The 11,638-nt window shown below is 39.0% G+C and overlaps 1 protein-coding gene across 3 annotated transcripts in view; it reads left to right on the top strand.

Moving 5' to 3' along the window:
- Positions 1 to 11,638, top strand: part of TTC17 (tetratricopeptide repeat domain 17) — a 158,042-nt gene that overhangs the window by 95,788 nt on the left and 50,616 nt on the right. For 2 of the 3 annotated variants that reach the window (XM_007455810.1, XM_007455812.1), the window contains exon 17: positions 1,187 to 1,357. The exons of the other annotated variant lie outside the window; for it this stretch is intronic. In XM_007455810.1, coding sequence (XP_007455872.1) covers positions 1,187 to 1,357 — 171 coding nt within the window. The remainder of the gene's footprint in view (positions 1 to 1,186; positions 1,358 to 11,638) is intronic. 3 annotated transcript variants of the gene reach the window in all.

Raw genomic sequence — 11,638 nt, 5'->3', positions numbered from 1 at the left:
AGGGAAAGGTTTTGAGTCCATTATGTTTTCTTGGCACAAGAAGGAAAATGGCCTGAGAAATGCTTTCCAAAATTATGGAATCTGAAAGGGAGTCATCACATCCAGAAAGAGACTTCTTGTATTTCCATTGCTGCAGAGACAGCCTGATTGGATACATACATCTCTTTGGGGCAACATTCTCTTAAAAAATAAAAAAAAACTTGTAGAGAATGTTTGGACGTTCTGATAAAGGAGGAAAGTTACTTTTACACTCTTACCCAGAGAATTGTCCTATAATATGAATGTAGGCTTCCACTGAACATGCACCTTCAGTAGCAACGCACATGGAATATGAGGAGACCTGTTCAGCCAGCCAGATTCCCACTACAGCAGACACAACAGCCTAGTAACACATTCTCCTACCCAGAGAATGTCCATCAGGTGGAGCTGGATAGTGGCTCTTTATCCCCGTTAACACACAATCCCTAATAAGGTCGAAGCTCTTTGACTCCCGGGCAAAACTGTAGCAAAAGGTCATGCTCACTCTACATGTCAGAAGGTATCAGAGTGCTGTGATTACATTCAAGATGTGACATTTTATGCTTAGGTAAATCTTTATTACATGATCAGAACTTGTTTTTCAAAAGAAAAATAGGCACCTGTGTGATCTGAGATTCTTAAATGTGGATTCTCTGCCACCACTATCCCCCTCTAAGTCCTTGGTTTTTAATTTATAATCCTTTACCTTTTGGTATATCTTTCGTTTTAAACTATGATGCAAGAATGGTATATTTTTCGGCTATAATTCATCTATCTCCAGACTTATTCAGGTACATCTGTCATTTCTCACCTTCAAAAGGCAAATAGAAGGAAAACCACTTTTTTATGATGTTTCTGACTTTCAGAGAAGTGTTTCACAATCATTCATTATGAATGGAAGGAGATCTTGGGACTTGATCTTTGTTGTTATAGTTTTTTCCCCAAATACTTAAAATAGCCTAACAGGTGAAACTTGAACTTCAGTGCAAAATCTTGAATCACAATTATGGTCTGCCTTTGGGCACTCCACCTCACTGATTTGTGCATGTTCTGCTGGAGAAAAACCGACAGTCACCTTTTTGCTCTTCTTGATAGTTGGGGACCTTGAGCTATGGGACTACACAAGGGAGGTTTCTAATGTGCTCTATCTGTGTCTCTTGTCATTGAGGTAATTGTCATGCGAAAACCCTGGACAACAGCCATGACAAACAGAAATATTTTGACAACTCACAGTCACTGGATGCTGCTGAAGAAGAGCCCTCTGAGACAGGAACAGAGGAAGACCCTGTGCTCTCTGTTGAGAATTCAGGGAGGGACTCAGATGTCCTTAGACTTGAAAGTAAGTTGATTTGACCTGAGCTGTGCTTCTGGAGTAAAATCAACTCTCAGACTTGAAGCTTAGGCTTTCTCTACTCTCAAGCGTTTGTTCTTTCTTTTAACAGTCACTTACTATATTGTAGATCATGAAGGTGACCCTCAAGATTGGGAGGCAGAAGGCAAGCTATAAAGTGAAAATGCTCTGCACACTTCTTTCTGTTTTCTCCACCTCAACATCTTCATTTGCTGTAGAACAAATTTGATTTATGTACTAGTCTTTCTTCTTAATGTCATTAGTCTATTGAGTAAGTCATTGAAAAAAAAAAGCAAGTTGTATTTATACTAACCCAATAAAATTTAAAGATTTGAAATAACGGGCATGCCTACCAGGCCCTTTCCTAAAATTCCATTTTATGACCATATTTTGAGCTATGCTGTGCTAAAAAGTTTTAAGTTTATCAATTTATAATTGCCAAAATGAGTGACTTCTATTTTTTTGTTTGTTTGTATTTTGCTGTTCGCGGGCATCTCACTGTTGTGGCCTCTCCCGTTGCGGAGCAACAGGCTCCGGACGCGCAGGCTGTGGACGCGCAGGCTCAGCGGCCATGGCTCACGGGCCCAGCCGGCATGTGGGATTTTCCCGGACCAGGGCACAAACCCATGTCCCCTGCATCGGCAGGTGGACTCTCAACCACTGTGCCACCAGGGAAGCCCAGTGACTTCTTTTAAGTACTCATCCTGCTTAACCTCTTTTCTGCCTTTGGAACTGTGCACGACTCTTCGCTTGAAACTTTCTCCGTCTTCTCCTCTTGGCTCCTGGAATATCACTTGTTCTTGGTTCTTTCCTTGTCCTCAGAATACCTTTTTTCAATTTCATTCACTTATTCTTTACTTTGCCCTTTATTTTTTTTACCCAGGATCTTAACTTTGGTCTTCTTTCCTTAGTCCTCCATGTGTTATCTCCTGGTGTTTCAGATACTTTGGAGTATACCAATGACTCTAAATCTGTATTTTCAGCTAAGACATTCTTTGTGACTCCAGATCTTATTTCTACCTTTTTAGTGGTCTCTTTATCTGGATGTGCCACAGCCATTTCAAACTTAACATATCTAAAATTGAACTTGTCCTCATTTTGCCCTACTTCCTGAACTGTTTCTAGTTCCTATATTCCTGCTCCCTGTTAATGGCACAACTCATCCAGTCATCACTATGTCCAATCAATCCCTAAGACCTGTTAAATATATCATCTCTTCATCTATTCTTTGTGGCACTGTCTGAATTTAGACTTTCTTCATTTCTGCCAGGGCTGTTGTAGTAGGTTCACAATTGGCTTCCCTATATCTAGTCCTTTACTTCAGTCTGTGTATGGAGAGTGCGAGAGAGGCAGGGGGTGTGCATGTGTGTAGGGGAGAAAGAGAGAGATAATACATAGAAATTGGTATACAATTTAAAAAGCAGAAACAACCCCTGTTACCAATTTCTTGTGTGTCCAAAGAGTTGTTTCTGAAATCAGACCTGATCTGGTAAGTTGCCTACATTTAAAGTTTTCAGTAGCTGTTACCTATCTGAAGAGTCCAAATGTCTTAATGTGCGGTATGAGGCAGTTTAGCCCTTGATTCTGTCTCCAGCTGAACTGTACCATCTACTAGTACTCTGCATAGCAGGAAGTACAGACCTTTCACTGTTGCCCTCACGTGCCATGCTGCTTTGAGCCTCCGTGTCTTTGCATAGGCTGAGAAGGACCCCTGCATGTTCTGTGCTTTTTATAGACAACTCCCGTGCATCTCCAAGATCCAGCTCAAATGTCATCTCTGTGAAGCATTCACAAAGGTCTCCAAGCATTTAGTTGCTCCATTTGCTGTCTTGTTCCTACTTTTTGTCAAGGCATATTTTATACAATATTAATTGCTTGTATGTCTTATGTTGCATCAGACTGTGAGCTTCTTATATATTGTGTCCTTTATAACGTTATATTCCTGTGTGTAGTAAATATTTGTTAGAGTAATGAAATGTGTCCTTTGCCCTCCTGTGTAGATTGGATTAACATATTTAGCAATTACAAAATTTTGTGTTTCCTTCTAAGTGGTATTGTGTATGAAAAACAATGTCTAAGAGAAGCAAACTAGACCTCAAAGGATGAAGTTGTGACCTTCACTTTTGCAGGTTTAGGGAATTAGTTTCATCAGTTCTACCAGAAATCATTGGGCTTTAAGGAAATTAATTTTCCATTTACCAACTCAAAAGAAATTGACTTTTAGACCAGATGGCCACTTTGTTCATTCACAGTGGGTCTACTCCTCTCTAGTGCCTGGCAGCCTCATGTCTCTTACTGACATCAGGTACCCATACAACCAAATGAACATCATGAGGGAGGCTGATACTGAGTAATGTTAAGGGGTTTTGGGGTTTTTTGGTTTGTTTTTCTTTTTTATGGCCATGCCACAGGGCATGCGGGATCTTAGCTCCTCGACCAGGGATCAGGCCCATGGCCCCTGCAGTGGAAGCATGGAGTCTTAACCACTGGACCACCAGGGAAGTCCTGGGGTACTTTTTTTAGTTTACAGAAACTGTTCGTATTCCAATACAACTCCTTAATGAGTGGAATACTCATGACTACCAAATTAGAGTCTTTTCCTACGACAATTCAGAATAAAACCCAACCAAAATCTTATTCTTTGTCTCTTCATTTTCCAAATACATCATTGCTTGAGGCAGATAACCTGGTGTTTAAGTTTCTTTAGTTTCATGTTTCCCACGTAGTTCCATTCCATCCCCATACTGGGAACACTGATTGGTTGCCCTGGCTAGGGCTAGGTGTTTGCCAGGTCCCTTCAACATTATGCAAATTGTCTCTTAGGGTACATTCCTTTTCACATTGCTAATTTAATTATAGTATAATGATGACTCTTACTAGTTTTACTCTTAACTACTAACTTTTTTTTTTTTTTTTACTGTGTGTAAATTCTGGGATACTGACAAGTCCACAGGGACCACAGTCATGGTATGTGGTTAGGAGTCAGAAAGACTCTGTTTTTTAATATAAAGAGTATGGTATAGGGGCTTCCCTGGTGGCGCAGTGGTTGAGAATCTGCCTGCCAATGCAGGGGACACGGGTTTGAGCCCTGGCCTGGGAAGATCCCACATGCCGCGGAGCAACTGGGCCCGTAAGCCACAACTACTGAGCCTGCGCCTCCAGAGCCTGTGCTCCGCAACAAGAGAGGCCGCGACAGTGAGAGGCCCATGCACCGCAATGAAGAGTGGCCCCCGCTTGCCGCAACTAGAGAAAGCCCGAGTGCAGTAATGAAGACCCAACGCAGCCATAAATAAATAAATAAATAAATAAATTTTATTTTAAAAAAAAGAGTATGGTATAATAAAAGTCAAGCATAGACATTAAAGAATTTTTTAAAACTATTTTTTGTAGGAAATTTTAAAGAAATACAAATAGTTAAGCCTGCTCCAGTAACCATAAATTATTATGATAATCACTACCTTCTGTGGTACTTTATACCTTACAAAGTTATGAATTGTGTATTAACCTTGTGAAATAGATATTAACCCCATCTTGTAGCTAAGAAAATTGAGACTCAGAGTAATTAGGTACCTTGCCTAACATCTTCAGTAGGTGACGTATAACTAAAACTCATCCTCAGGCCTTCAGCTTCCATACACTGTGTGTCATTTGCCTGTGGTTCTCAGAAATAGGGGTTTGACCTATGGGATGCAGCAAAAGCAGTTCTAAGAGGGAAGTTTATAGCAATACAAGCCTACCTCAAGAAACAAGAAAAATCTCAAATAAAGAATCTAACTTTACACCCAAAGGAAGTAGGGAAGAACAAACAAAACCAAAAACTAGTAGAAGGAAAGAAATCATAAAGATCAGAACAGAAATAAATAAAATAGAAACAAAGAAAACAACAGCAAAGATCAATAAAACTAAAAGCTGGTTCTTTGAGAAAATAAACAAAATTGATAAGCCATTAGCCAGACTCATCAAGAAAAAAAGGGAGAGGACTCAAATCAATAAAATTAGAAAAGAAAAAGGAGAAGTTACAACAGACACCACAGAAATACAAAGCATCATAGGAGACTACTACAAGCAACTCTATGCCAATAAAATGGACAACCTGGAAGAAATGGAAAAATTCTTAGAAAGATATAACCTTCCAAGACTGAACCAGGAAGAAACAGAAAATAAGAAGAGACCAGTCACAAGTAATGAAATTGAAACTGTGATTAAAAATCTTCCAACAAACAAAAGTCCAGGACCAGATGGCTTCACAGGTGAATTCTATCAAACATTTAGACAAGAGCTAACACCCATCCTTCTCAAACTCTTCCAAAAAATTGCAGAGGAAGGAACACTCCCAAACTCATTCTACGAGGCCACCATCACCCTGATACCAAAACCAGACAAAGATACTACAAAAAAAGAAAATTACAGACCAATATCACTGATGAATATAGAGGCAAAAATCCTCAACAAAATACTAGCAAACAAAATCCAACAACACATTAAAAGGATCATACACCATGATCAGGTGGGGTTTACCCTAGGGATGCAAGGATTCTTCAATATATGCAAGTCAGTCAATGTGATACACCATATTAACAAACTGAAGAATAAAAACCATATGATCATCTCAATAGATGCAGAAAAAGCTTTTGACAAAATTCAACACCCATTTATGATAAAAACTCCAAAAAGTGGGCATAGAGGGAACCTACCTCAACATAATAAAGGCCATATATGACAAACCCACAGCAAACATCATTCTCAATGGTGAAAAACTGAAACCATTTCCCCTAAGATCAGGAACAAGACAATGTTGCCCACTCTCACCACTATTATTCAGCATAGCTTTGGTAGTTTTAGACACAGCAATCAGAGAAGAAAAAGAAATAAAAGGAATACAAATTGTCACTGTTTGCAGATGACATGATACTATACATAGAGAATCTGAACGATGCCACCAGAAAACTACTAGAGCTAATCTATGCATCTGGTAAAGTTGCAGGATACAAAATGCACAGAAATTTCTTGCATTCCTATACACTAATGATGAAAAATCTGAAAGATAAATTAAGAAAACACTCCCATTTACCATTGCAACAGAAAGTATAAAATACCTAGGAATAAACCTACTTAGGGAGACAAAAGACCTGTATGCAAAAAACTATAAGACACTGATGAAAGAAATTAAAGATGATACAAACAGATGGAGAGATATACCATGTTTCTGGATTGGAAGAATCAATATTGTGAAAATGACTATACTACCCAAAGCGATCTACAGATTCAATGCAATCCCTGTCAAATTACCAATGGCATTTTTTAAAGAACTAGAAGGAGGCATGAAAGACCCCGAATAGCCAAAGCAGTCTTGAGGGAGAACACTGGAGCTGGAGGAATCAGACTCCCTGACTTCAGACTATATACTACAAAGCTAAAGTAATCAAGACAATATGGTACTGGCACAAAAACAGAAATATAGATCAATGGAACAGGATAGAAAGCCCAGAGATAAGTCCACACACCTGTGGTCAACTAATCTATGACAAAGGAGGCAAGGATATACAGTGGAGAAAAGAGTCTCAATAAGTGGTGCTGGGAAAACTGGACAGCTACATGTAAAGGAATGAAATTAGAACACTCCCTAACACCATATACAGAGATAAACTCAAAATGGATTAGAGACCTAAATGTAAGACTGGACACTATGAAACTCTAAGAGGAAAACATAGGAAGAACACGCTTTGACATAAATCACAGCAAGATCTTTTTTGATCCACCTCCTAGAGTAATGGAAATAAAAATAAACAAATGGGACCTAATGATACTTCAAAGCTTTTACAAAGCAAAGGAAACTACAAACAAGACGTAAAGACAGCCCTCAGAATGGGAGAATATATTTGCAAATGAAGCAACGGACAAAGGATTAATCTCCAAAATATATAAACAGCTCATGCAGCTCAATATTAAAAAAACAAACAACCCAATCAAAAAATGGGCAGAAGACGTAAATAGACGTTTCTCCAAAGAAGACATACAGATGGCCAAGAAGCACATGAAGAACTGCTCAGCATCACTAATTATTAGAGAAATAGAAATCAAAACTACAATGAGGTATCACCTCACACCAGTTAGAATGGGCACCAGAAAATCTACAAACAGCAAATTCTGAAGAGGGTATGAAGAAAAGGGAACCCGCTTGCACTGTTGGTGGGAATGTAAATTGATACAGCCACTGTGGAGAACAGTATGGAGATTCCTTAAACTAAAAATAGAATTACCATATGACCCAGCAATCCCACTACTGGGCATATACCCTGAGAAAACCATAATTCAAAAAGAGTCATGCACCCCACTGTTCATTGCAGCACTATTTTCAATAGCCAGGTCATGGAAGCAACCTGAATGCCCATCGACAGACGAATGGATAAAGAAGATGTGGTACATACATACAATGGAATATTACTCAGTCACAAAAAGGAACGAAATTGGGTCATTTGTAGAGATATGGATGGATCTAGAGACTGTCATACAGAGTGAAGTAAGTCAGAAAGAGAAAAACAAATATCGTATCTAACGTATATATGTGGAACCTAGAAAAATGGTACAGATGAACCAGTTTGCAGGGCAGAAATAGAGACACAGATGTAGAGAACAAACGTATGGACACTAAGGGGAAATTGGCGGGGGTTGGTGGTGGTGGTGTGATGAATCCGACGATTGGGATTGACATAAATACACTAATATGTGTAAAATGGATAACTAATAAGAACCTGCTGTATAAAAAAATAAAGTAAAAATTTTTTTAAAAAAATAGGGGTTTGATAGATTAGAACTTTATTTTTTCATTTGTAAGGTCATTTTTAAAGAAAACCAGCATCTGCTATTACCATTATTTTATAAAACAACATTTTAATATCAAAAAAGTACAAAGGCAATCTTAGAATAAAGGTCAGTCTTTCTCAGAAATGGACGGTTGGCAACTTTACACCAACAAATGTGTATCTGGATGGACATAAGTTGTGTGTGTGTATTATAACTTTAGATACATGTTCTTGTTTGGCTTCTCACTTTGCTAAGGATTGGTGAAAATCGTGTAGCTGATTAACATTTTAAAAACCACTGCTTTAATAGCTCATCATCTACTCCAGAATTCCTGCCCCAGAAACCTGATCTGTGGAGCGTAGGTTTTGTAGTCAGAGATATTGTTATCATGTCCTGGCTCCACCACCTACTTAGTTGTTAAATCTTGGGCAAGCTGAGGCTTCCTTACCTCAAAAAAAAAAAAAAAAAAAAAATCCTCAGAGTGCTCTTGAATATTTAAATGAAGTAACTTAGGGAAACATTTCTACCAGTACAGAGATGGACTAGCACACAGATGGAACTCAGGAAATGTTCATTTCTATCAATGCAAACACAGGCGTGACTCTGCTGCTTCCTGACCTAGAGGCTGCTTGTGAGCTAAAGTCCTCACAAATACATACACACAGTATCTGCTCAATGAACGTCAGTAAAGGGGGCCCTGACATTTTTGCGCAAGAGTTATTACAGGAACAATTCCCTATTTGCTTTTCTAGGTTATTTTCTCCAAATTCTCAGTCTTCTCTTAACTATCCTAACCCAGATAAAAGAAGGAAGAGCACCACTGGTGCAAATGAAAACTCATGATTGTTGTTTTCTTCTCAGAAGTGAATCATTTCCCTGCCTGCCTTAGTCTGAATAATTTAATCTAAGTCTTTTGTGCCTTCTGATTACTGGCTTGAAATTTTATGCCATTGTTTATGCATTAAGTCTTCAGTCCACAGGTTTATACTCTGACTTCAAAGAAGAGATCACTGCCTTTTTTTTAATTGAAGTATAGTTGCTGTACAATGTTATATGTTACAGATGTACGATATAGTGATTCTTAAAGGTTATTCTCCATTTATAGTTGTTATAAAATATTGGCCATTCTCCGTGTTGTACAGTATATCCTTGTAGCTTATTTTATACTTAATAGTTTGTACCTCTTAATCCCCTACTCCTATATTGCCCCTCCCTCCTTCCGTCTCCCCACTGGTAACCTGTAGTATGTTCTCTGTATCTGTGAGTCTGCTTCTTTTTTGTTATATTCACTAGTTTGTTATATTTTTTAGATTCCATATATAACTGATATCATAGAATATTTGCCTTTTCTGTCTGACTTATTTCACTTAGCATAATGCCCTCCAAGTCTCTCCATGTTGCTGCAGAGAAGGCACTAGAACTCCAGGCAGAATTGCCCAAGGTCCCATGGTGGTGGAGTCCTAATTTGAAACCAACTTTGTCTAATTCCATAGTATACTTTATATTTTCTGAGACAAAGGAACATATCCTTAAAGGTAGAATGTGCCTGCTTGCCTTCAGAAACCACAGGCTAATAGTAAATGGATATTAATCATGTGAGACTCTCTGGAGGAGATGTTTTGAGTCCAAACTTTGAAGGAAGGATTTTGTCTCGCTGGTCATTTCTTTGAAGGTGTTACCTTTACCTCTGTTTCTTCTCGATCTGTTTCATTTTGAATGTAGCACTTATCTTTTCAGACTCTACTCCCTAAAACTCTTCTTGAAACCTCTCTTCCAAGATTATTAATACTGCTTCTTATCAAACACAGTCACCTTTTTAAATCACCTTCTGAGGGTCCTCTCCCTCTCAGTAGTGTTCCCAGCATAGTCTGGCTTCTGCTTCTCCTCCAGGCATGGGCAGCTCAGTCTCTCCCTGGGTAGCCCATTCCAATTCTGACCATTCATAAGGCTTTCCTAATATTGAGCTAAAATATGACTTCTCGTTTCTAGTCCTGCCCTCTGAGGCTAAGAAGGTCTTGCCTCTCACTAATGTCACATTTCCTTAGATATTTGAAGATGAATATTGTTCCTGTCTACCCACCCCCCATGTTTTTGTTTCTTTTAGCTAAATGTCCCCACTTTCTTCAATAATTTCTCTTTATTATAGTTTTTAGTCCCTTCAGCATCCTTGAAGTACTCACTCTGGAATTTTTTTTTAATCTTTCTAGCAAAATATTTTTCAAGTCTGATTTTGTGTGTGTGTGTGTGTGTGTGTGTGCGCGCGCGCGCGCGCACATGCGCGCAGTATATCAGCTACTCTTCCTACTATGGGATCACCCTTGATTTCTTCAGTCCTTCTTCATTTAACCTGGTTTTGAGTACTTCCACCAAGTCACTTTTCTATGAATATGGTCCACTTTGAAAATCTCTTAAACTGTGGTACCCAGACCATGAATTTCCAGGTGTGTCTGGAATGTTGCAAAGTTATAGTGGACTTCTTTTTTCTTTGCGGTACGCGGGCCTCTCACTGTTGTGGCCTCTCCCGGTGCGGAGCACGGGCTCCGGACGCGCAGGCTCAGCAGCCATGGCTCACGGGCCCAGCCGCTCCGCGGCATGTGGGATCGTGTCCCCTGCATCGGCAGGCAGACTCTCAACCACTGCGCCACCAGGGGAGCCCTGGACTTCTTTTTTTTCTTTCTTTCTTTTTTCTCTCTGTTTTTTGTTTGTTTTTTTCTTTTTCTAATCAGAACTACATACACTTCTCTCCATCTCTCAGCACTTCTTGCCAGATTACCTCACAGACTCAGCTGTGAGTTTTCCCAGTACCCTGAGATAAGATTCATCAAAGTGAAAAAACATGAACTCATACAAGCCTCACTGCGGGTGCTCAGTCTCTTCACTTCACAATATTTATTCTCCTTTTTCCAGTTTGAAAATGGCACATGTTGAAGAAGATAAAGAAAAAATAAAGATATGGGTCCCAGTCTCTCTGTTTCCAGTTTTCATCATAGCATCTGCCCCGCAAGCAGCAGTCTAATATTTACTTTTTCTTCCTACTTCAAGTATAACTTACAATCTTCTGAGATCCCTCTGTAGTCCGGACCTCTCTCCAGACCTGACTTCTGTATTTCCAGCTGCTTATTGGACAATGTCTGGAGATATGTTCCTCCATCCATTCTAGCCTAGACCATAGCTCCATGGGTTGTTATATCCTGAGCCCTCAGCATATTCTTAAGCACATAACAACAGGTGTTTAAATGAATTAATGAATAAGCTTCTGAAATCCCAACACTGTCCTATTGTCCTCTACCAATTCCATCATCTTTGTAAATAACATTATGTTTTCATAGTCACAGATTCTAAAATTTCACATAGTAAAAAAATCTTGACATCATCTTTGGATTTATTCTGTTTGCCATTATATCCATATAATTACCAAATTCTATTGATTTTTCTTCATTGAAATTTCTTTGTACCTCTTTCGCT

The sequence above is a fragment of the Lipotes vexillifer genome, unplaced genomic scaffold (assembly GCF_000442215.2).
Source record: "Lipotes vexillifer unplaced genomic scaffold, Lipotes_vexillifer_v1.1 scaffold977, whole genome shotgun sequence".
NCBI lineage: Eukaryota > Metazoa > Chordata > Mammalia > Artiodactyla > Lipotidae > Lipotes > Lipotes vexillifer.
This window is presented reverse-complemented; position numbering and strand designations above follow the sequence as displayed.